Raw genomic sequence first — 23,520 nt, forward strand, 5'->3', positions numbered from 1 at the left:
TGCTATATCTCATTATTGCCCAGTCAGCGCCATCAAATATTTAATGAAATTATCCATGCTTTATGAGCCAAGGCGATGCCAGACAGATGGCGTAAACCTCTGGGATGGCTTATGAATATGATCCTGTTTAACTTGAATCAAAACCACATTAAAGTCCACTGCCTTCGCCCCCAGAGTAACGTGTCATTAAATGTACTAGCACTGCACATAAAAAGAGGGAACAACAATATGTTTCAGAAAACCGCCAGCCCCACTAATTGAACACAGTTTTTTTTACAGTGACCTTCAATCCTATATGTATGTTCAAGTTGTTTTATTTCTGTTTTGTGACGTTTGTTTCAATAGGCATTTTTTTTTCTTTTACAAAGGCTTGGCAGGTTCTAGGTACCACGCAAGCAGAGAATGAGAATGAGCAGGCAGCCATTGTTTGCCTTCAGAGGTAAGTAAACAATAATGGCTATTTTTTTTTTATTTTTATAATTTATGCAGAGCTAAAAGCCTATTTTCAGACATTTTACATAAAGTATGAGGAAATTGCATTATTGCTTTGAAACCCTTTGCACAAATCATTTATTGTTTTCTGATAAAATGTTTTTTTTTTGATGCTTTAGTCCCACCCCAAACTCAGCAACTCAGTACTCCCCTAACTTGATTTTGCCATGTTTTGTCTGATTGTCTTTGTTCAAATAGATGTTTGGAACTGCACCCAAACAATCTGAAGGCCCTGATGGCCCTGGCAGTGAGCCTGACCAACACAGGACAACAGCCGGAAGCCTGTGAAGCTCTTCACCGCTGGATCAGATACAACCCCAGATACAGACATCTACTCCAGGACCGCAGCCCTCTAGACGGTTCCCCATTACCTCGTCGCAGAGGGTCTTCCATATCCCCAATCTCCACTCTCGGATGGTATGAATCACATTCACTCACATGAATTAACATCTACGTACTAGGGATGTGCATCTCATGTCTCAGGCCGATATGATACACATCTCGATGCATAGCCAACGATTCAGTACATTTAAAATACATATGAAGCAGCTAGTGATAAGATTCACCCCTATTGCGAAACAGTGGGAGCCGACTTTGATTCAATTCAATTCACCACGGTGCTATACGATGCAGTATAATGCAGTGGAAAAATATGATCTCTATTAATGCCTCAAGGTCTGTTTTAAAAAACACGTTAACCAAATAAACAAGTTTTACTCACTGTCGAATGAATTGGTTTAAATAAAGTAAATTTAATATAGGCCAAGATAAAGCGTATTCACTATGGCAACTAACTAGGTCTAAAGCAGGCTAACTGACAGGCTAAGCTGAGCTTCTCTAAAACTGACCAATAAGAAAGCAAATGACCAATTTTTACTTTTTTTTTTTTTACAATATTACTTTTTTGTTGTTGTTTTGTTTTTTTTTACAGTTTCTAGCGATACAGCCTTTCTCAGGATTTATAAGTTGTACCTTTATAGTTTGCAGAACAGATTTTTCTTAAAATTTCTCTTAAAAAACTATTTGAAAATTAAAAGTTAAAATCACTGAAATAAAATTCAAGAAAATGACTATATTTTATCTGCTATAAGAAACACTTACATTAACTCATTTGAGCTTAGTAATTTTCAGTCTGTCATGTTGCCTCGCCCACTCCTTAGAGCAAAATGGATATGTTTGCATAACTTTTACAGATGAAAAATATTTCTGTGACATGTCATGTCACAATGTCTTAAATGCATTAAACAGCATGGATATATTTACTGTTTGCCATGGTGGATCAATTTGATCCATGATCAACACGAATAAGAATAAGTGTGCATGAATTTGCAAAACTGTGGTAATTTAAGTTTATGGAGTTTATGAAACCACTTTAGCCCTGATTAATTTGTTTGTTTTTTTTCAAGTCAGGTTTTGTACTTCAATCCCAGTTTTCCCATTTCTCTGGGGTTATGTAATTCGTCATTCACTCAGCAGTAGTGACACAATGCACCAGTTTAGACCGGCAAAATTGGTCTACATACTGGTCACAGATTATTAGTCGCTTTTTAAATAAATATACCACATCCACTAATAGTTATATATAAATCAGTTTCTACTGCTGCAGTTATACTAGAAACAATGCATTGCAAAATACACCAGCCACTTTATTAGGTACACCTTACTAGTACCGGGTTGGACCCCCTTTTGCCTTCAGAACTGCCTTAAATCCTAAAAGATTTTGGTCCATATTGACATGATAGCATCACGCAGTTACTGCAGATTTGTTGGCTTCTCAAAGGTGCTCTATTGGATTGAGATCTGGTGACTGTGGAGGCCATTTGAGTACAGTGAACTCATCGTCATGTTCAAGAAACCAGTCTGAGATGATTCGCACTTCATGACATGGTGTCCTGTCCTGCTGGAAGTAGCCATCAGAAGATGGGGTACACTGTGGTCATAAAAGGATGGACATGGTCAGCAACAATACCGTTGATGCAAGGCAGGATGGATCCATGCTTTCATGTTTTTGACACCAAATTCTGACCCTACCATCTGAATGTTGCAGCAGAAATCTCATCAGACCAGGCAACATTTCTCCAATCTTCTATTGTCCAATTTTGGTGAGCCTGTGCGAAATGTAGCCTTAGTTTCCGGTCCTTGCTGACAGGAGTAGCACCCGTTGTGGTCTTCTGCTGGTGTAGCCCATCAGCCTCAAGGTTTGACGTGTTGTGTGTTCAGAGATGCTCTTCTGCATACCTCGATTGTAACGAGTGGCTATTTGAGTTGCTGTTGCCTTTTTTATTAGCTCTAACTAGTCTGGCCATTCTCCTCTGACCTCTGGCATCAACAAGGCATTTGCGCCTACAGAACTGCCGCTCACTGGATATTTTCTTTTTCTGACCATTCTCTGTAAGCCCTAGAGATGGTTGTGCATGAAAAACCGAGTAGATCAGCAGTTTCTGAAATACTCAGACATGCCTAAATGCATTGAGTTGCTGCCATGTGATTGGTTGATTAGAAATTTGTGTTAACGAGCAGTTGGACAGGTGTACCTAATAAAGTGGCCGGTGAGTGTAAACGACAACTTCTAACCGATGCACACTTTTTAAACCAATGCATCGCATCATTAACTTTTATGCATCACACGAATCAGGGAATCTTCCCATTCCACCTTTTTGTTAAGGAGACTACCAAGGGATGTGCAAAGGCTGTTTCTAAAAAATATTAGTCACTTCTGACCTTCCTCTGATAATCTGGAGCCTCTGAATCAGCAACTATAAGTAACTTATGTGGTGTTATTAGTTTAAGTATTTGCTATTGGCTTTTCTAATGTGGAGTTTTGCTCTCGCGCAAGCTATTAAAATGAATGGGTTTCATTGCGTTAGCACATTCCGAGTCGTGTGAAAAGACCTTAAAATGCGTTTTACTGTGTACTACAAATACATACGAGCACTGTGTCTGTCATATTACTCTGTTCCCCTTTTGAGGTGGAACTGATGGTAAATCTAATAAGGGCATCATTAACTGTCTTTACATTTCTTTTGAAAGCTCATGATTAATGAAAGGGGCATCACATTTCCACCGTGTGCTTGGCCAAACACCGTGCAGTGGGGTCAGCTAGCCAGTCAGAGCTGTGCTTGTCGAAAGGAGAGTTTTTGTGAAAAAGCAATGCATTTGAGAATGACGGGGCATAAGAGGAGTTACAATAATGTACAATATTTGAAAAAAAAAAAAAAGTTTTTTTTACATTAAAGCACGTTAACATTCCGTTACACAAAATAATGCTCTTTAAAATAGCATTGTATGACCCCATTAAGCAAGTCGTATTCTTCATTTTCTCATTTTTGTTTCTGTTGCTCTGATGTTGATGACTTTAAAGCTGCAGTCTGTAACTTTTGCCACTTTAAGCAGTCATGTGCAAGTACAGTGTTAGAAACTGTATAGCAAAATCAGTGTTGACTGACAATTTATATCATCGCCGCAATATATATCCTCTTATCACCCAGCCTAGTTTTCCTTTTTTTTTTTTTTTTTTGCCTAATGGTGTTATGTGTGTGTTTGCAGCTCTCAGCTGGTGGAGGTGTTGGAGCTATATCAGGAAGCAGTGCAGCAGAATGCTGAAGGAGTGGACCCTGATCTCCAGACAGGCCTTGGTGTGCTCTTCAACCTCAGCTCAGAGTTTGACAAAGCTGTCGATGCCTTTAATGCTGCACTTTCTGTCCGACCTGAGGTGAGCCAGAAGACCCTATTCATCACCATTTCATGGAGTTTCAGTTTTCATCAGTTTTAATGCAAATTGATTTAGCAGTTCATGCAAACAAATTATTGATTTGGGGGCAGGGTTGTTACAAATTTAAACAAAAAATATTTTCAATATCAACTGTTCTTTTAAACCCAACCCTAATTTATCATTTATGAGCTGGAAAAAATTGTTCTGAAAGTGATTCCAACAATAGTTTCTCTACTTTTTTTATCATCACAATTGTGGTGTGGACTCTGCTATTCTTTAATATTAAGAACGATATCGTTATTGTTATCATCATTTTTGGTGTGAACATCAAAAACTGTAAAATCAGCTGTTCTTTCAGTCTCCCTATAGTACTGTTTTAGGCTTTCCAAATAAAGATCTGTAAAGCTTATTTGGATTTTACAAAATTTTACTAAACATGGGAGGATTTTCCTCTTTGCTTCAGCTTTTAATTAGCAAAGTATTTTTTTTATGTAAAGTCATGCTTTTCTGTTGTGAAATATTTTAAGCTACATTGTATGAAAGCTGGTATAGAAATAGCTTATTTCTAATATATATATATATATATATATATATATATATATATATATATATATATATATATATATATGATATGTTATAATGTAGAATTAAATTATTTATGCTCAGTCTTTATTATTCAGAATAAAATAATACTGTAGAATTCTGAAAATGACAGCTTTTTTAAATTCCATTTTTAAGTCATTTGGTTCTCTCTGAAACTTTTTATAGACTCTATGAGAAACCCCTGTCCTTGATTGTACTTTTGTGTTTTCATAGGACTATCTGCTGTGGAATCGGCTCGGGGCCACGCTGGCAAATGGGGACCGCAGTGAGGAGGCAGTGGAGGCATACACCAGAGCTCTGGAGCTCCAGCCAGGCTTTATCCGTTCGAGATACAACCTCGGCATCAGCTGCATCAACCTAGGGGCACATCGGTAATGAACCGAACCACTGAGCAAGGGTTGATGAGGGAAAAAATGTTTCACCCTAGTCTATTTTAATAGACTACAGCAGAAGAACTTTTTTTGAAATTTCGATGTTAGCATGTTTGACCTCTCTTTTCTCCTACAGGGAGGCAGTGAACAACTTCCTGACAGCTCTGCACCAGCAAAGAAAGAGCAAGAGTCATCAGGTGATGTCCAGCAACATCTGGGCAGCTCTGCGGATTGCTCTCTCCCTCATGAATCAACCAGAACTTTTCCAGGCAGCCAGCGTGGGAGATCTGGACCTCTTAATGAGGGCCTTCAACATGGACATGTGATTAAACTTGGACCTGTGATACCTATCATTCACGTACAGTAGGCACAAAGTTAGGCTCAAATGAATATGGGATGTCAATTTGATATGCAGAGTATGCACTGCTAATTTTGTTGTATTTTTGGGCAGCCTTTGCCTTCTTCAGATGCCACTGAAGAGGGTGTTTATATTGCATAGAGCACAAACAGAATGGGTAAGTGATGGGTTTTGAACGTAGAGAAATAAATGTCAAAGAGACTCAAAGCAAAGCACTTTTTTTCTTGATGTTAGTTATATTTTACTGTAATATTTTTAAGGTTATCTAAAAACTTTGTATACTTGAGAAAAATTAAACCAAACATTGTTGGGAAATATAGGAGGAAGATTTTTTTGTTTGTGGATTAGAACTGAATATTATATCCTCTTAAAAAACGTAGCTACTTATTATGGCCAGTTCTGGAGAACCCTTGTTTAACCTGGTTTGAACTTTGTTCATCTTACAATGGTAATTTATTTGTCTCACCACGAGGTGGCACTATTGTTTAGTTGATTAAAGTGTAGCCATATAAAAAGTCAGTTAACTCTATTAAACCCAGCGGGACCAAGTGCAGTGTGAGGAATAATGTTAGCTGAATTTCACTTTAGGAACGTAACACCCTTTCAGGGTGATCTGTGCCCAGGTGTGCGAGCAGGGCGTGTTCCCTGGGCCATCTGTCTTCCAGCAAGCCCCTTTTAATGCCTCCTGCTCCAGGGCATTCTGGATCAGGACTCGGTGGGGAGCAACTTCAAAGACACTGCATGAAAGGTCACAGCAAAAGCAGAATCGTGTTGAAAGTGAGTTTATGTAAGACCGTTAGCCCAAATGTATAAAAGGACTAAATGCATTCACAAATCTATTAACAACACTTGTCATACATTTCAGTTGTTTGACCTGATAAGTTTGAAGTGCATTTCATGTGACTGAAATTGCTTTAGCCTTTAGATATAACGGTTTATTTAAAAAAAAGCCATGTGCTAAAACAGTTATGATTTTAGCTTCTTTTATATACTAATAGGCTGGATATTTTCTTTGAAGACATAACTATGCAAACCAGCATTGCTGTTTTGTTTGTTTGTTTTGTTTTAGCTAAAATGACCAAAAATCTTTGGTGTCTTTATCATTTTGCCACTATGCATTGCTAGTGAAGACGGCGCAACAGGCAACAGACGTTAGCTGAGATTATTGAAAGGCACTGAATGAGAGACGGTGTTTAATGATATAAATAGAATTAATAGAAAGACAGACAAAGTTGCTTCATTAGATTGCACCTTCAATTTAAATGTTACAAACAATTTGGGAAATCTGTTTGCATGTATGATACACAAAACTGATTTCCCTCTCTTATTATGATCCCATATTTTAACTTTAAAGCGAATGTAACTACTATTAATACACTTTTTTTGACAGACCAAAATTCCAATACAAACATATATGATCATATTTAAAATCATATGCCATGTATGAGCACAGTATGGGGGCATTGATGACACTTGTCTTGTAGTAAATCACACTAGTTTTGCTATGACCAGAGCTGTTATGAAACTATGAATATAATTACTGACATTGTAGAATAGGAGAAGGAAATGTATTTATTTATTTATTTGTAAAATAGATTACTTCATGGAATGAACACTAATGTATGCATGTATCTTTCAATCTATCCTATGATAACATGTAATATAACCAAGATGCATTTATAACCTATTTATTAAACTGTATTTTAGAAGATCTGAAATAGGTCTCTTTTGTTTTGTTTCAATTTTAAGGGCTAATGGTGATCCCTGACCTTTTTAAATGGTTTAGAAATGGTGTTACCGGAGCACCCCCAACAGGCACAGACCAAACACTGCTTTTCTTCTGTCTGAAGTAATGCAGCGGTGCAAATGTTATATATATATATATATATATATATATATATATATATATATATATATATATATATATATATATATATATATATATATATATATATATATATATATATATATATATGTATGTATGTATATATATCTAGATCCAATTATACACAAATTAAGACATAACCTTGGATGCCTTAAATATTGTACGCATTAGATCTGATATGGGTTATTCAGGATTTCATTTTTTTTTTAAGTTGAAATTTTAGACACCCTGCATCAATAAGGCTCTGAAAATAAAGCTGTGTGGTTGAAAGGGAGAATGGCTCAAATTAGCTTATAGATTTCTTTAGGATTTTAGGGAACGGCGAGGATGTGAGGTGGATGATTAAGCAGGTTCATGTTTCGTGACCTGTCATATCCTCCAGATATATACAGACTCAAAATACTTCCTTTGTAACTGGAATCCCTTTAGTGCTGTCAGAAATTTAGGATGGATAGAGTATGTGTGTGGACATTCTCAGCCCTTAATTTGACTTTTGACTCTTGTGGCTGATTTGCTTTTGTGATATTTGAGCCGTTGTCAATGAACTGCTATCTAACTAACATCAGATGTGATGCATAAATGCAATATTAAATGCGACACGCAAATGATGTTCATCTAGTGTAGCAGCATGTGTGAAATTGAGCTAGTGGGCATGTTGTAGTCATCAAATTCAGTACAAGTTTGTCTGTGAATATAAACATTAATTAACAGCAAGCGATTCAATGAAGCACTTTAAATGAAAGTGTCGACAATGCACTACATGGAAAAGCTTTCCATTTTAATACATTATTGAAGGGCTTTTATTACGTAGAGGTCCCACGTGCAGGAATCGTTGCTGCCTTTGTGTGCGCGCACACAGATAATGTGAACAAATGGTAAATTATTAAATGCACAGGACAGTCCTTATTGTTCTGTTTAACACATTCTCCGTTGTGACACTGACCAACTGATAAGACGGTGACATCTACTGTCTCTTTAAGACCTCATCTTCCCACTTTCACTATTCAGCCTCCCCCACCAGCCCCACCTTGTCACCAGCAGCTCTCAGTGTAGATGTGCTGGCTGGTAACTAAAGTCCCCACTGCTTATCCCAGTGGCAGCGCTACCATCAGCACATACTCTACAAAGGGAGCCAGGGGCTTCCACTGACTGATCTCTTACTGGTGGACTTCAGCATACTAGGTAATACTAAATGTCACTTACTACTGGTTTTGTAACTTAATTACTCCAATATTTGAGTGCTCTAGACAGGGTTTATAGAGGAGCAGGAGTGAGATGGTAAAGTAGAGATTGTGTAGTTTGCCTTTACCAGTTAACCCATGGCATGCCACAGATGGCTTCATTTGTGTCACTAATGCATATTTGTATATTGACCATAAATATTATATGATAATTGCATTCAAACTTAAATTTCAAATTACTTTTTATTACATTTATTATTATTAATGTATTCATTTGTTATGAACAAATTGCCTCAATAAAACTCAATTTGAGAAGCGCAAAATTGGCAAACACCCAATGGCTTTAAATAAGTGGAAATCTTTAGAATATATTCTGTGACAAAGTACAAATAAAAACACTACTGTACAAGTAATATTACAGATCAGCATTTTTTTAATGATTACGGATTTAGTAGATTATATAAATTGACAAAACCATGTATTTTTTTTTCTTTTCTCAAGCCTATTCTCAAAGATTTGTTTCTTCTAGGTCTGCATACGTATTGTTAGAAATAATGCCATTGACACTGTATCCACATGTATCAAACTACAGTCATTTTTATAATTGAGGAAGCTGATAGCCAGAACCATTTCAAGCGCGGGTGACTCGAGTACGTAGGCGGAGATAAATGTCAAACTATTTTGATAAAAACGCATTCGGTTCATAACCATATACAATATAAAGTAATAAGAGACATCGTATACTCAGTTTTACACAAGGACACTGAATGTCTTCTGTTAAAAAAACCGTACAATAATTAAATTCCCCCCTTCATCCAATTGTTGCCATGCTCTCAATATCAGTATGGGTGTGGTAATCGCTCTGTGAATTGCCTTGAAACTAGTAAATTTGGCGCCCGGTTTCTTGTTTTTGGATATAAATAATGCGAAATGAGTGCGTTAATATTTTGAAATAAAGAGTCTGCTCACCCTAACAGGCGGTAGGAAGATTTTGTAGTGTTGTTACATCAGGTAATGTGTAAATTTTTGTGTGGTGGTCTGAAGTAAACTGACATGATACACTCAACGTTTGCTAGCCACTGTGCTAACCAAAACTAACCAAATAGTAATATAAATGTGATCAACTTGACGGATGACAAATCTGCAGGGAAAGCTTATTTTATACGTTCTCGCATATATAGTGTCTTGTATTGAGGTTTCTGTTTAGTGCAACATGTGGTATTGAATTTGTTGTCAAAACAGTTAGCTAAATTGGCTTGAAATAATGTGAAATGTAACGTAATGCTGATGTTGGAATTACATTTAATCGCATTAAACATCACAAATGTAACAATTAAGGGTCAAATTGTCGTTTTTGTGTGGGTTTTATTTGCAACGCATTTTTTTTCGCGTTTATCGCTACGGGTTTAATAGGCTGTGAGTGTCACAGGTTAAATAAGGCTTAACACATCTGTATTATGGAGGATTTATCCGAATTTCCGATATACATATTCCGTTTTGAATTAAAATGTTAATCCAGCTAGTTCGAGCACGTTAAATATTTTCCCCCACTCCATTATTACAATCAATCTGAGCTTTTTGTGTAATGTGTACGGTGTTTAATTTCGTAAAGTTTTTGCTTAAAATGTACACCGATCATTGCTTGCTTTTCCTGTAATTTGGTTTACTAGGGTTGGGACCGGCAGTCTTCCTGTTTTAGCAGCATTTCTTGCAGTCATGCTACTGTGCTTCCCTAAAAGAATTTATGCTGAAATATATAGAGGTCGTAAGGCTCAAGGGGTATTCCCATATTGTGTTAAACCACCAACGTGACTGTAAATTTTATTAATGTACTGTATATTTGCTATTAGGCTGAAGTACGACTGAAAGCTATAGGGAAGATTAATTGAGTCCTGGAAAAAAATATTAGTAAACACAATCTGAAAAGCTTATTTTTTAATTTTTTTAAAATATGCTCAGTTAAATTTTTTTTAAAGCGTTAAAATGTAAAAAATGAATGGACCAAATGTTTCTCAACCCTGGTCCTGGACGCCCCCAAGCACCGCACATTTTGTGTGTCTCCCTAATCAAATGCACCTGATTTAACTCATGAGTTCGTTAAAAGAAACTCCAGGGCCTGAAATTGGTGTGACAGATAAAGGGCATATACAAAATGTGCAGTGTTGGGGGGCAATATGTTTTAAACATTTTAATTAGTCTTCTTTTTGGCATGGTGTTGGCTAAATTTTAGGCATATCAACTATTAGGTCATAGCAGCTAGTACCCCTCATTAAACAACAGCATGCCAATCCCTCAGTTGTAGTACTGGAGTATTTGGTTCCTCTATTGAAATATATAATACAGTTCCTAGTTCTATTCAGTCTAGTAAAAAACATTGATGCTAAAGGAGCACTGTACCCAGTGGGGCTGTCTTACTAGGTCTGTGGGACAATCAAATGAATATATGGAAATTGATTGTGTGAGTGGCTTGAATTATTAATCCAGCCTGAGTGCTCTGTTATTAAGCAGTTTTTTTTATTGACTGCTTAATGTGACTTGGTGCTTGTGTGTGCATTGCAGGTATTTGTCAGTATTATCAAAGTTGGGAAAGGAGTGAAGCACTTGCAGGACCATGAGTGAGCTGGAGCAGTTGCGGCAGGAGGCAGAGCAGCTGCGCAATCAGATCAGAGTAAGAACTGATGCACTTGCTGGTTAACTCAAAGGATTTTGCCACTCATTCAATTAAATCTTTTGACTCATTCCATGATATGGGGGGGGCTTGTCAGGGAGAAAACATTGAAATGCAGTGGATACATATGTATATATATATATATATGTATATGTGTATATATATATATATATATATATGTATATATATATGTGTATGTAAATTCCTGTAAATATTTTCTAAATATATACTGTATGTGTGTATTTAAATATACACAATACACACACATGTAAACAAAAACTTTTATTTTGGATGTGATAAATTTTTGACAACACTTAAAAAAAAAAAACTATATATGCTGTTTTTTCAAAATACAATAGTGTTGTACAATTAGTGTAAAATATATTCATTTAACAGCACCTTGATAGCACAAGAAAAGTAAAAATATGTGTACACATTTCTTTATCAAATTGACTTTAACATGCCTTATGGTTGTAATTGCATCTTGTCAGCGTGAATATAAGGGAAATATAACATAAACATCCTACCAACCTCAAATTTTAGATAGATGGATATGTTGACAGAGCTGAGTATTTGGTTGATGTTTTGCCATTTAGAGTTTATTTGCATTAGTTCAGTAATGGTGCCCATTAGGCTGAAGTAATAGTTGAACTTGAACCAGATCCAAACGTTTTTTACTTGGTAAAGCCAGTGTTAATAAATTTTTTGTGATATTGAAATTGATATCAACTTTTTTTGATTTGGAGTAGTTTTTATTTGATATAAGTTTCATGTAGACCTGAGTGTAGAATACACGTGTTTTCATTTGAAAGTAGAACGACTGCACCCTGACATGCTGCTGTTCCCGTTGCAGGATGCCAGGAAAGCATGCAGCGACTCCAGCCTGTCCCAGGTAAGCAGCTCTGCCACTATCCTGCTGGGTCCCCCTCCTTATAAGAGCAACGCTGGTCTAAACCATGGGTATGCTCACCTGCTCTCTGGGTTCAGCACAGACATGCAAATTGGCTGCTGACGTACATGCTGAACATGCTCTTAAGTGTGCTGAAATATTAAACAACCTCTTACATGTCCTCCATCAAAATTTAAACGTTCAGCCCCCACCCTGGCGGCTTTGGTGATTTAAGATTTCTTAATTTCTATTTGGATTATTTGTATATTGAAAGAGATGGCTCTTGTATTTTTTAAAGCTGCTTTTGGTAATTTTAGATAATAAGTGATTCGTGATAAGTGATACGTTTTTGCCCCATTTAAGTGATCATTAGAACTCCTTGGATTTATGAAATGTCCCCTGCTTGCTTTATAATGTCACTGTAAATGAAGAGTTCTGTGTGTGTTTAGATTACAGCCGGTCTGGATTCAGTTGGAAGGATCCAGATGAGAACGAGGCGGACACTTCGAGGCCATTTAGCCAAAATCTATGCCATGCACTGGGCTACTGATTCTAGGTCAGTTGACAGAAAAAGATTGAGTGGGCTGGAGGATGGGCGCTCTCAGAGGAACCCTGCACCTCTGTCAGTGTACACTCAATGAATAATACAGCAGGCCTCTCACAACTCAGGGGTGTTCTAGGATTATGTAGGCTGCCTCCTGCTTCAGTCTTTTTTCCCCCCTCCCTTCTCTTCTCCCTCTATCATTCACCCCTTCTCCACCTGAGCATCCATTCTAGTGTTTTAGGCAGGAGACACAGTTGTTGGATGGTGGAGTTTGTTCATATTTGCTTGCAGTGTTTATTAATTAACATAAGCATTTGTCATGTTTGTTCATATTATAAATATCAGTCATTGTCTGCATGTTCACCTGTGTATTATGTTGTGTATTCTAAACTCTTTAACCTCTTTATTCCCCCACATTTTTTTAACTTTAAGGTTACTAGTTAGTGCCTCACAAGATGGCAAACTCATTGTTTGGGACAGCTACACAACAAACAAGGTATGTTCAGCTTAACAACTCACAAATGAAAAATCAGATTGAATTATTTTATTACTTTTTGTAGAAAAATAAAATGTCATTTTATGTGAATTAAAAACATAAATTTTTTGTAGAAACTGAGACACGCATATAAATAAAAAGATTCATGCGTACTGGCTCTGATTTTTGGAATCATTTACTAGCATACTACTCTTATTATTTTTTTAACAATTTGTTATGTAGCAGATTAGTATGTGGTTTCTGAAATAACAAATGGATGTGCAACAACTTTTTTTTTTTTTTTTTTTTTTTTTTTTTTAGATTCATGCCATTCCATTAAGGTCATCATGGGTGATGACTTGTGCCTACGCTCCTTCAGGAAATTATGTAGCCTGCGGAGGTCTGGATAACATCTGCTCAATCTATAGCCTTAAAACTCGTGAGGGCAATGTCAGAGTCACTAGAGAGCTTCCTGGACACACAGGTAAACTTTCAGCAGCAGGATTAACCTCATTAAGGCTGGGACACACCAAAACCAACTATAGGTCAACACGGGTCATCTGTGAGCTCCTGTTGGATTAGTTTGTTGGTGTCTTTCACAGATCACCTCTTCAGGCACACACAGGCAGTTTGTCATCAAGAGAACCGATTGGATGTTCAGTTTGGTGAATTAAAATGAAAGTGATAAAAACAGGCAAATAAATTGAGGCAGAGACAGAAGACTAATGTTATGTGATCTTACCCAAGCATTCTAATGAGTGAATATTTAACTGCTTAAAATTAAGAGAGTTATTATTAGAGTTATTCAAAATGATACACAAGCTCTGATTTGTATATCTTGCATATTCTTATTTCAGTTTTTCCATGAAATTATGTATATATGCTATTGATAGCTACTGATGCAGAGCGCAGATGTTTACCTGCAGTTGGCTGTAGTCTAAGCATTTGTTCAACCAACAGCTTTTTATCCAGACGCTTCCAATGCAAGTAGACAACACCATCAGGTTTTTATCTATTTCTTTGAAGTTGGCTTGGTGTGGTGTGACCCAGCCTTTGCACAGCCTTTGCAGTGGGTTGAAGCTCCTGTTCTTTTATTTATATATATATATATATATATATATATATATATATATATATATATATATATAGATATATAGATAGATAGATAGATAGATAGATAGTGATAAAGATATAGATGTAAAATAAAATGTAAAATAAAATATAGATGTAAAATAAAATGTATTTTCCTCCTCACCAGGTTATTTGTCGTGTTGTCGCTTTCTGGATGATAGTCAGATAGTTACCAGCTCTGGAGATACTACATGGTGAGTGCATCACAACTTTGAATGACTAGATAAAAATTTTTTTCAATGTTCTGGTACAGTAAAATGACTATCAGTAGTTAAAAAAAAAACTCAGTAGTTCAGATATTTTCTATATATTTTTTTGAACTACTGAAGAGAAGAATTAACGTTCTCATGGAAACCGCTTTTTTCTATACATACGTTCACATGTAAAATGATTTAAAAGCATAATAACTAAACATTAACAGCATTTTTCGTTACAATTTATTGTAAGTGGTGCTTGACACATTATCGGTCATTTAGTGTTTCTGTGTAAAAAAAAAAAAAAAAAAAAACCTTTACAAATTGATAACCTGCATGACTCCTGACTATTAAAAATGCTTTGAATGGGAATAGTTCATCGCATACCAATACTCCCTCTAATTGTTTTTCCTTGTCTAGCAAAACTTTTTTCTTTCTCATTTCAGAGAAAAAATATGTAAAAATAAAGCAGTTATTGCTCATGAATTCGCTTTTTGAGGTCAATTATTTATTAGGCTTGAAATAATATATATAAAACCCCCCGCCCAATTAATCAATGTTAAAAAATGTAAACTCAAATTATTTTACATTTATTTAAAACTAGTAACGTTAATTTTCACACTACTACACCTGTGTGTGACTATAAATGGCTTTTTTTAGTGTTCTGTGCCCATCCTATTATTTTTATCACTTAATCAAGCCATTTTGCGGGTGCGGACATTTGTAAATTCTATGGGTCTAGCTCCTGGTTTCATCCATGTCCAGCTGTTTTGGTGTGTTTTATCTTATCTTAGTTATGAACACACTGGATTGTAGTGCAAACTGTTTTACTGTTTACTGTATGTTATTCTCCTCATTATTTCTCATGCACTGCTTAAAGGGAAAGTTGCCGCCAACCAATTGAATTGCTGTTTGTGCATTATTCACCCACCCATTACTGAAAGAACTGTCTGTGTCTTCTGCTTGTTTTTAAAGCATAAGTAAGGGCTGGGTGATATATTCATTAATACATTCATCTCATCAGTAAAGCCAGTTCACTGATTAGCGGTAAATCTCCATCAATCAATCAATTACTTCTATTCATATAACGTTTTTAACAATATAGATTGTTCAAACTTTCAAATTTTTTTAAATGCAGAGACCGTCTCTGTAATGAAATCAACAATAGTCACTAGAAACTAAGCAAGCCAGTGGCAAGGAACCAAATCCCCATCTGTGACAAAAAAACCTTGGAAGAAACCAGGATCAGTTGGGGCCATTTCCCCTCTTGCCGGACACCCAGCACTTAATTTCCAGTTCAATTTTAAGCGCGTGTCAGATTATGCAAAAGACTTCTAGTGTGTACATCTGGTTCCAGTGATCTGTCCACGGGTCTCATCTACTTGTTCTGGTCTCCGATGAAGGACATCTCTTGGTGCTGATCCACCATCAGATCTGGTTACAAACTGAGAAACAGAATAAAAAAGAAACAGACTAATTTTAGCATAGATGCCATTCTTTTTACAATGTAATAAGTACATTGTGTGTTATGTGGAGTGTTCCTGGTTCTGGCTAATCTAATTAACACAGCCTAACAATCTTTTAATGAAAGTTGCCTTAAGCCCTGTCCACACAGATATGCGTTTAGCTGTATACACATAATTTTGGTATCATATAGGCATTTCATCAAGATGGATGCAGCGTTTTGGGATACTGAAACCAATATTTTCTTGAAACCAGGTCAATTGTCAAAAACAATTGTCTTTTTATTAAGTGACATAAACATAGATTAATAAATGTATTGTTACATGTTCATTTGTATACCATATGCAAGGTTTATGTGCATAGTCCAGGTCTTCTCCATCTTTGTGGCATAATTACAGCGCCACATGCAGGTCTGACATATGTACTACATTCTTTTGTGGTTTTGTGTGACTGCAGATATTTCTTGAGATGAGGGGGGAAATAAGGATAAGGACAAGGTTAATGTCAGACTTTGCCCGTGTTCTGTGAGCCACGCCCTGTCGTGACCCAGTTTTCAGTTTCCCTGTGATTGGTTTAATTTGTTCCCAGTCATGTTCCCCAGGTGTGTTGAGTTATTCCTTTGTCATGTGCTGTATTTAATATAGGTTCTGCCTTGAATTCTTTGTCCTGTCTGCACATTATGACCTGTGAATTAAGTTCTGTGAATTAAAGGCTTATTTGTGTATTTAACGTCTTTGGATGACAAAGTTATTTGCTGCAATCTCCCAAGGTACGAGTTTACCCTGATTAAAGCTGGTTAATCTTGTTCTGTATTCAAATGGTTGAGGTCGAAGTTGAGGTAGTCAAAGAGAGTTCAGAACTTTGTCATCCAGCTCCAGCTATAACACCTTGCGTCTCCTCAGCTCATCCCTATCCCGGGAATCTCCACATACTGCTCCAACAACTCCTTCCGCCTACCAAAACCCACATGCCCCAGTGCCCTTCAGAGCTCCTCTATCATCCTCAACCTGTCAATGTAGCTGCCATCTGTGGCGAAGGCAAGGCTGCCATCCATGGTGAAGTTAAAACCGCAGGCTGTTCCTGTGTCAAGCTCCATGAGCATTAAACTTTCTGCACTTCCAGAGTGCTCCAGTACCTGCTTCTCGGAGGCACCCTCCAGTGTCCAAACTTCCCAAGCACTTCTGTGTCTCTGCCCGTGTCTCGTAGTTGCCACCAAATCTCCGTGATTGCAGAACGCCCCTGAGTCTCCATTCTTGCCGAGCAACCTCCAGTGACCACACCAGCATAGTATCCTGCAGTGACTGTGCCGCCAGTGTGCCCCCAAGTATCTGTGCTTTAAGAGCACCCCCAATTGACAGCAGTCCCCAAGCTCCCCAGTGCTTGCGCCTAATTGGCGTTTTTCAAGGTCCCCACTCTTAAAGAGTGCCCTCCAGTGCCCACTCCTCCAGAGCACCCACTAGAGCTCCTGCCTGCCTGTATTGGCTCCTAGAGAAAACATGCCCTCATGCCACTCCAGCTTCCTCCTCCGTTGTCGTCCGCCAGCCCCACTGCTCGCCCTTAGCCCACCGTCAATATGGGGCGAGCTTCCCGGGCCTGCCATCTTCCAGCTTCGCTGTGGTCGGGGCATCCCTCAACTCTGCCTGGGGCTCCACCTCGGCTTTTACCTCCCTTGTTACTTAAGGTATTGGGTCTTAGATATGAGGAAAGATTTGGTAGGGAAAGCTCTGGCTTCATGTGGACGTAGCTCTGTTGTTAAAGCATTGTTAAAGTAGTAGGACAGCACCACCCAATGCACAATAAATAAAACAACATTTACCTATATTGTATTTACATTTTTTTTTTCTTTATACACATGTATATTTTGAATTTACTTGTTAAGATACAGCAGTAGAATGTTCTGCAAGTTATGTAAAAGACCTTTATCACTTATTTTTATGAGCTATCACCTAACTCGTTTTTAAATCTCTTGAAGTTTTGAAGCTTACAGGCATTTGTATGCCATCAGCTTGCGGAAGATGTAGATGTATAATGTTTTTTTTTTTTTTTTTTTTCTCCAAGTCCGCATTCAAGTTTCAGATCTTTTACTCAGTGTGACCCAACTATTTTTCTCCTTTGCAGTGCTCTGTGGGACATTGAGACTGGTCAGCAGACCACCACATTCACAGGGCATAGTGGAGATGTGATGAGCCTGTCTCTCAGCCCAGACTCTAGGACCTTTGTGTCAGGTGCCTGTGATGCATCCTCAAAATTGTGGGACATCAGAGATGGAATGTGCAGACAGTCTTTCACCGGACATGTTTCTGATATAAATGCTGTCTGTGTGAGTATCAAAGAGAATGGTCTTCAGCAGTGTCTGATACTGGTTTATTAAGCCTGTGCAATTCTTTCACAATACCTTCTCTTTTACTGTTTAAAAAAAAGCTTAAATCCATTTTTAATTGTTCCATTTCTTCAGTTCTTCCCAAATGGTAATGCGTTCACCACCGGCTCAGACGATGCCACTTGTCGTTTGTTTGACCTTCATGCAGACCAGGAACTGATGATGTATTCGCATGACAACATTATCTGCGGCATCACCTCTGTGGCCTTCTCTAAGAGTGGCCGCCTGCTGCTTGCTGGCTATGATGACTTCAACTGCAATGTATGGGATACTCTAAAGGGAGAGCGGGCAGGTCAGTACTTTACACAGCCCTTTTGACTACACAGAAAAAACTCAAGCAAGCACCTATAATAGCTAATCCAGCAACAGTGTCAGCAGTGTACAATTTAGAAAATCTTAACTTTAACTACAGAAGACCTTTTTTCCCTAGGACAAACCCTTAACATATGTAATTTACATAGACATTGGGAGTGGGACAAAATAGGGATATGGCAATCTATCATTACGAGAGTTGACACACTGGTCCAAATAATTAATAAGCCAATTTTAGAGTTTCTTTGTGTTCCCCTTTTAAAAATTTCTCTTTCTTTCCAAAGTGTTCTGAACAACCAACGGATAAACAGATTTCCAACCACTTTAATAGCTCTACTGCTATACATATGTTTATAGAGATAACTATAAACCCCTATCAGAGCCATAATGTAGTGCAGAAGTAGGGGTATGCCAGAAGCCAAATACCTTATATGGAAAGGCACAGATAATGGCTTAAAAAATGAATAACATAATTTTGCACACTAATAACTGTGCAATAATTAGTGTTTGAAGTGAAATAATGTAAACCTTATGAATAAAAAGAGTGCAAATCAAACACCCACATGGCTGCCCCCTCTATGTGCATCTCAATAATCTGATCTTGGCAAGAGCAATATCAACTAAAATAATACATTATACACATTCCATTATTTGTATATATTTAATAGGCAATTAAATATACACACATAATGGGATTATTTCAAGTGTGCCTTAAATTAATTCAGTGGTTTTCAGATGATTACTAAACATTTGTCATGAAAACTGTCTACTTGTATGATCAATTTATTTTTAGAAATTAATTTTATATTTTAGAAAACTGAATAGGGCATATTTGTCCATATTCTGTTCCAAATTTTCCATACTTTTACTTAAGTGAAATACTTTAGTAACTGTGGGAATCGAAAAGCCAAAGGAAATCATGTTGTTTTACGTAAACCTCTAAAATTACAATGCAGTAACAAGTGTGTGAAGTAAATGAGTGTAAAGTCTATGAATGAAATAAGCGCAAATATTTATTTATTTATTATTTTTTTTTTCTTTTGCTTTTGCTTTTTTCTGTCCACTTCCTGGAAATGAATTAAATCAGTTTCTATATTTCTAAACTGCATAGTAACCCTTACTGTTTTAATTAGAAGATATTTAAATAATTTATTTATCAGATCACGAAAAGGTCCACAACTTCCCTACCTTGAAGTCAAAAACAAACACAAGGGTACTGCTCTGACTGTTAGATTAACAGACTGTTAAGTTTCAATAAATGTTGTTATAGTCATAAAAAAAACAAACATTTGTTCAGCAGTAACTACGAAAAAAGAGAGGCTGTAAAACCATAGATGTATCTTAAGTATAACATATGAGATTTTATTTGATACAAATAACAAATAATTTTGAAATTATTACAGACAATTACAGATACAAATACCTGGCTTCACTGCACACCCCTATGCAGAAGAGTGCTTGCTGCGTGTCTACATTTAAACAACGAATGAGCTTTCATTTATTTTTTGTCATGTGTGGGGCTCCTTTTTAAATAAGAAAGAAAAAGGTTAAGAAAGCACTCCAGGGATATCTTTTAAATTAATTTTATAAGCAATTAAATGTTATTTTTCCCCACAAAGAAAAGTGTAAGCTTTTTAACAAGTACAAGAATAGAATGATTAATTTGCTTTTTGTGCTTAAGTTTTGAGTTAACACAAAAACATGCACTTAACCTTTTCACAGGCATTTTGTTTCATAGTTAAATGTTGTGATGTATCGTTATATTATATACTATTGTCCAGCAGTATATTGACTACCGCAATAATTACTGTATTGTGATATTATCGTATCATAAGCCATGTATTGTGATTCGTATCATAAGGTACTCTGCAATTCCCACCCCTAATAGCCAGCCACTCTTAGTTACATGCTGTATGGTACTTATCTCTGCTACTTTTGTTGGTCTTGTCTTTTGAAGGTGTTTTAGCTGGGCATGACAACAGAGTCAGCTGTTTGGGTGTAACCAGTGATGGCATGGCTGTGGCCACCGGTTCTTGGGACAGCTTCCTCAGGATATGGAACTGACCTCACTCAGCTGGATTTCGGGAGCCACTCATCCACACAATCACTGTAGTGCACCACTGCCACACAGGACCCTTCCCTCTCTATCTCCTCCTTATAGATGACCTAGTTTTCTTTATCTTCTCTCTTTCTTAGACCGCATTATCCCACCAACCTGCAGTCAGTCAAAAAGGTGAGGACCAACAGCGAAGAGCCTCCGCTGGCTCTCTGGCTTTTTGGCTTCACGTCTGACTCGAGGTGGGGGACAGACTGTGTTGTGTACAGTATATATCCGCCATTCTTTGTGCTTGTATGTAGAACATATGCACTTCTGACAGTGTTTGGATGTTCCGGTATGTGGATACTCATGATGAGTGTCTTAACAGTGTCCCTGTTTTCTTTTCCTGCTCGTTTTTTTTTTTTTTTTTTTTTTCCAATAACAGTGCTTATTGCCAGACACAGTGGCCAGTGTAATTTTGGGATTAGGGATTAGGCTGCCACAGTATTGTGGGCCCTAAGTGTTTGACCCTCAGCCTTAATTTAGTTTGTATCAGTATTAGGTCTATTCTTACATAAATGGTTCAGGCTCAGCTTGGTAATGTGTAGTGAGAGAAACGCTGATGCAGCTGAGCTCGTGTTTGCCATCCTTTAAGACCGACAGTTATGTTTGGCGTGTTTGTGTATTAAACTGCATTACAGACAGCACAGAAAGATTTGCCATTAGCCTGTCTGTACGTCTGCCTTTACTATCACTAAACATACTATCTGAGATTTGCTGCTTTCCATATTTATTTAGCTGGATATGATACGATAGTTCCACCCACAAGTGTAATTTGTCATTTACTCACCCTTGTTGTTCCAAACCTTTTAGGAAAAACTACAGAACAATTCTAAAGAAGACTGTGCTGTGTTCCAATAAATCACAAAGTGTATCCAGAAACCCCTTAAAAGTGATATGAAAGTATTCCAGGTGACACTACATTCCAAGTCTTTCGAGGATGTACAAAAGAATGAGTCAGAAACAGATGAAATTTAAATGAATCCAGATTGACAATACAGGCACTGAATCAGAACGAGCCATTTCATTAACACTCCAAGGAGACTTGTTGCGTATATGTCACAGTTATCAGTGAGTTGCGACTTTTTTGTCTGTTATTCACTAAAATGTATGTCTTCATAAGACATGGAGTGGTACACCTATCGTATGGGCTACTTTTATAGTGATTAACATGTGTGGATCCACAAAATCATATGGTTTTGTAATAACTTGAGGGTGAGCAAGTGGCATTTTAGGCAAAACTGTTTCTGGAAAGTTTAAGGTTAAGTCTTTTGTTTTGATCCAAACACCAAGCATGGCCTTGATGCTTTGTGAGACCTTGCCATTGATGAGCAGGCTGGAATTGCAACCTGATACCTAACAGGAGGCCTTGGTCACTGCCACTCTGACATTGTCTGCTTTTCTACACACACTATGAACACCTGCCCTTCTGAGATGAAGACCTAGTTAGAACCGTACGCTTTTGCACTAGAAAATAGTCACGTGAGACTGCACACACTGGTGTTCCTGCACGTATTTGATTTATTATGCTTCAGCTCTATGACAAACAAAGCTGAAAAAAACTGTAATGGACCACAAGCTACACTGTGCGTATTTTGTCACAAATGTGTGTATTTAAAGTATAAAGCCCTCTTGTCTATTTCTGTAAAACATCAAAAAAAAAGCAAGCCTTAAAAGTAATCACGTTTCACTTGAACCATCAGTAATCACTTTAAATTTGTGCCAATCAGTGTGAATAAATGTACAGGCTGGTTTCGTGAGCGTATAAAAACATGTTTAAAGGTTATGCTTTTCATTGTGGTTGTTTAGTTCTAGGCATTTTTTTCTAGGCAAGTTTTCCTCAATACCAGATTGCAATCAGTATTCTTTATTATTTTTCTGCGTAATTTGAGTCGTTTAATATGACATTACTGTTCATCAGGTACATTTCATTTCAGTCATGCAGTTATTATGATACGAAAGGTCATCCATCCAATGTGGAAGTTATGATCTTTCTGTTTTGAGTGTTTAGGAAATTAAGGTACATGAACTCTGCATAGTGCAATGAAGTCAGAAAGTGTTTTAGTCTCAATTGATTTAGTATCCAGTTCTCCTCAAGGTATAGTCCGTATATGTGTTTAATTGACTTTGAAGGAATGTTCCAGTCTCAATACAGTACAAGTTCAATACAGTCAACAATGTACAGTACCCTTAAAAGTAAATGAACTCGCCTTTTTTTAATAAATGGTGTACAGCACATGTGTAAATTTGGCAGTTATATTTGTATGATTTCGGTTTTATAAATTGTCAATTTCTGTGTATATATATATATTTTTTTCTTTTCCTGTGAATGTCTTAATTGAGTTTACTGACCTTATAGTCTTTACAGACGGTGATATTGCTAAGACTTTAGTTCCATGTTAACACTGTGCGCAACTTTAGTTTTGGTACTTTTTTAAATTATTTCTTTTTGTTTATTGACTTTGTGTCTTCATTAACCCATGATTGTTGCTTTTTGTGTATTGAATCCGGAACATTCGTTACATTTGAGGTTCAACCTGAACTCACCAGTTCGTCCATAAAGTACATGAACATGATCATAAGGAGCGAGCAACATAATATCCCATGGATATTTCAGCTAGCTTACTGAGCCTTATCCTATGGATAAGATCAAACACTGTGCTAGCAATACCACAACCCACTGACTCTGAGGGGAAAATACAGCTTGCTTCTTAAGTTTACAAAAACTTGAACGGTATAAAAAAATCATGCATGGCCTTTATC

The 23,520-nt window shown here is 37.1% G+C and overlaps 2 protein-coding genes across 6 annotated transcripts in view; both read left to right on the forward strand.

Annotated features, from left to right (window-relative positions):
* The window catches only part of pex5lb (peroxisomal biogenesis factor 5-like b), a 33,255-nt gene extending 25,986 nt beyond the window's left edge, over positions 1–7,269 (forward strand). For all 4 annotated transcript variants that reach the window (XM_043223281.1, XM_043223272.1, XM_043223261.1 and 1 more), the window contains 5 exons: positions 369–439; positions 691–909; positions 4,039–4,204; positions 5,021–5,178; positions 5,315–7,269. In XM_043223281.1, coding sequence (XP_043079216.1) covers positions 369–439; positions 691–909; positions 4,039–4,204; positions 5,021–5,178; positions 5,315–5,504 — 804 coding nt within the window. In that variant the 3' untranslated portion in view covers positions 5,505–7,269. The remainder of the gene's footprint in view (positions 1–368; positions 440–690; positions 910–4,038; positions 4,205–5,020; positions 5,179–5,314) is intronic.
* Positions 7,270–8,477: 1,208 nt separating this feature from the next.
* gnb4a (guanine nucleotide binding protein (G protein), beta polypeptide 4a) lies at positions 8,478–23,003 on the forward strand. 2 transcript variants are annotated; one of them, XM_043223372.1, is made up of 10 exons: positions 8,478–8,603; positions 11,162–11,270; positions 12,124–12,162; positions 12,609–12,715; positions 13,136–13,199; positions 13,500–13,662; positions 14,437–14,503; positions 18,086–18,287; positions 18,423–18,639; positions 20,617–23,003. In XM_043223372.1, exons 2-10 carry the CDS (start codon positions 11,214–11,216, stop codon positions 20,721–20,723), a joined length of 1,023 nt encoding a protein of 340 aa, XP_043079307.1. In that variant the 5' UTR covers positions 8,478–8,603; positions 11,162–11,213; the 3' UTR covers positions 20,724–23,003. The 2 variants fall into 2 exon arrangements, with proteins under 2 accessions (XP_043079307.1, XP_043079298.1); XM_043223363.1 differs by lacking the exon at positions 8,478–8,603 and adding an exon at positions 9,416–9,613.
* The last annotated feature ends 517 nt before the right edge of the window (positions 23,004–23,520 follow it).

The sequence above is a fragment of the Puntigrus tetrazona genome, chromosome 2 (assembly GCF_018831695.1).
Source record: "Puntigrus tetrazona isolate hp1 chromosome 2, ASM1883169v1, whole genome shotgun sequence".
Taxonomy (NCBI): domain Eukaryota; kingdom Metazoa; phylum Chordata; class Actinopteri; order Cypriniformes; family Cyprinidae; genus Puntigrus; species Puntigrus tetrazona.

Excerpts from the sequence above, each read along its gene's own strand:
- gnb4a (XM_043223372.1), top strand. The coding sequence starts at position 11,214 with ATGAGTGAGCTGGAGCAGTTGCGGCAGGAGGCAGAGCAGCTGCGCAAT. Across the intron at positions 12,716-13,135 it reads CACTGGGCTACTGATTCTAG|GTTACTAGTTAGTGCCTCAC; the intron begins GTCAGTTGACAG and ends TTTAACTTTAAG. Across the intron at positions 18,640-20,616 it reads TCTAAAGGGAGAGCGGGCAG|GTGTTTTAGCTGGGCATGAC; the intron begins GTCAGTACTTTA and ends TGTCTTTTGAAG.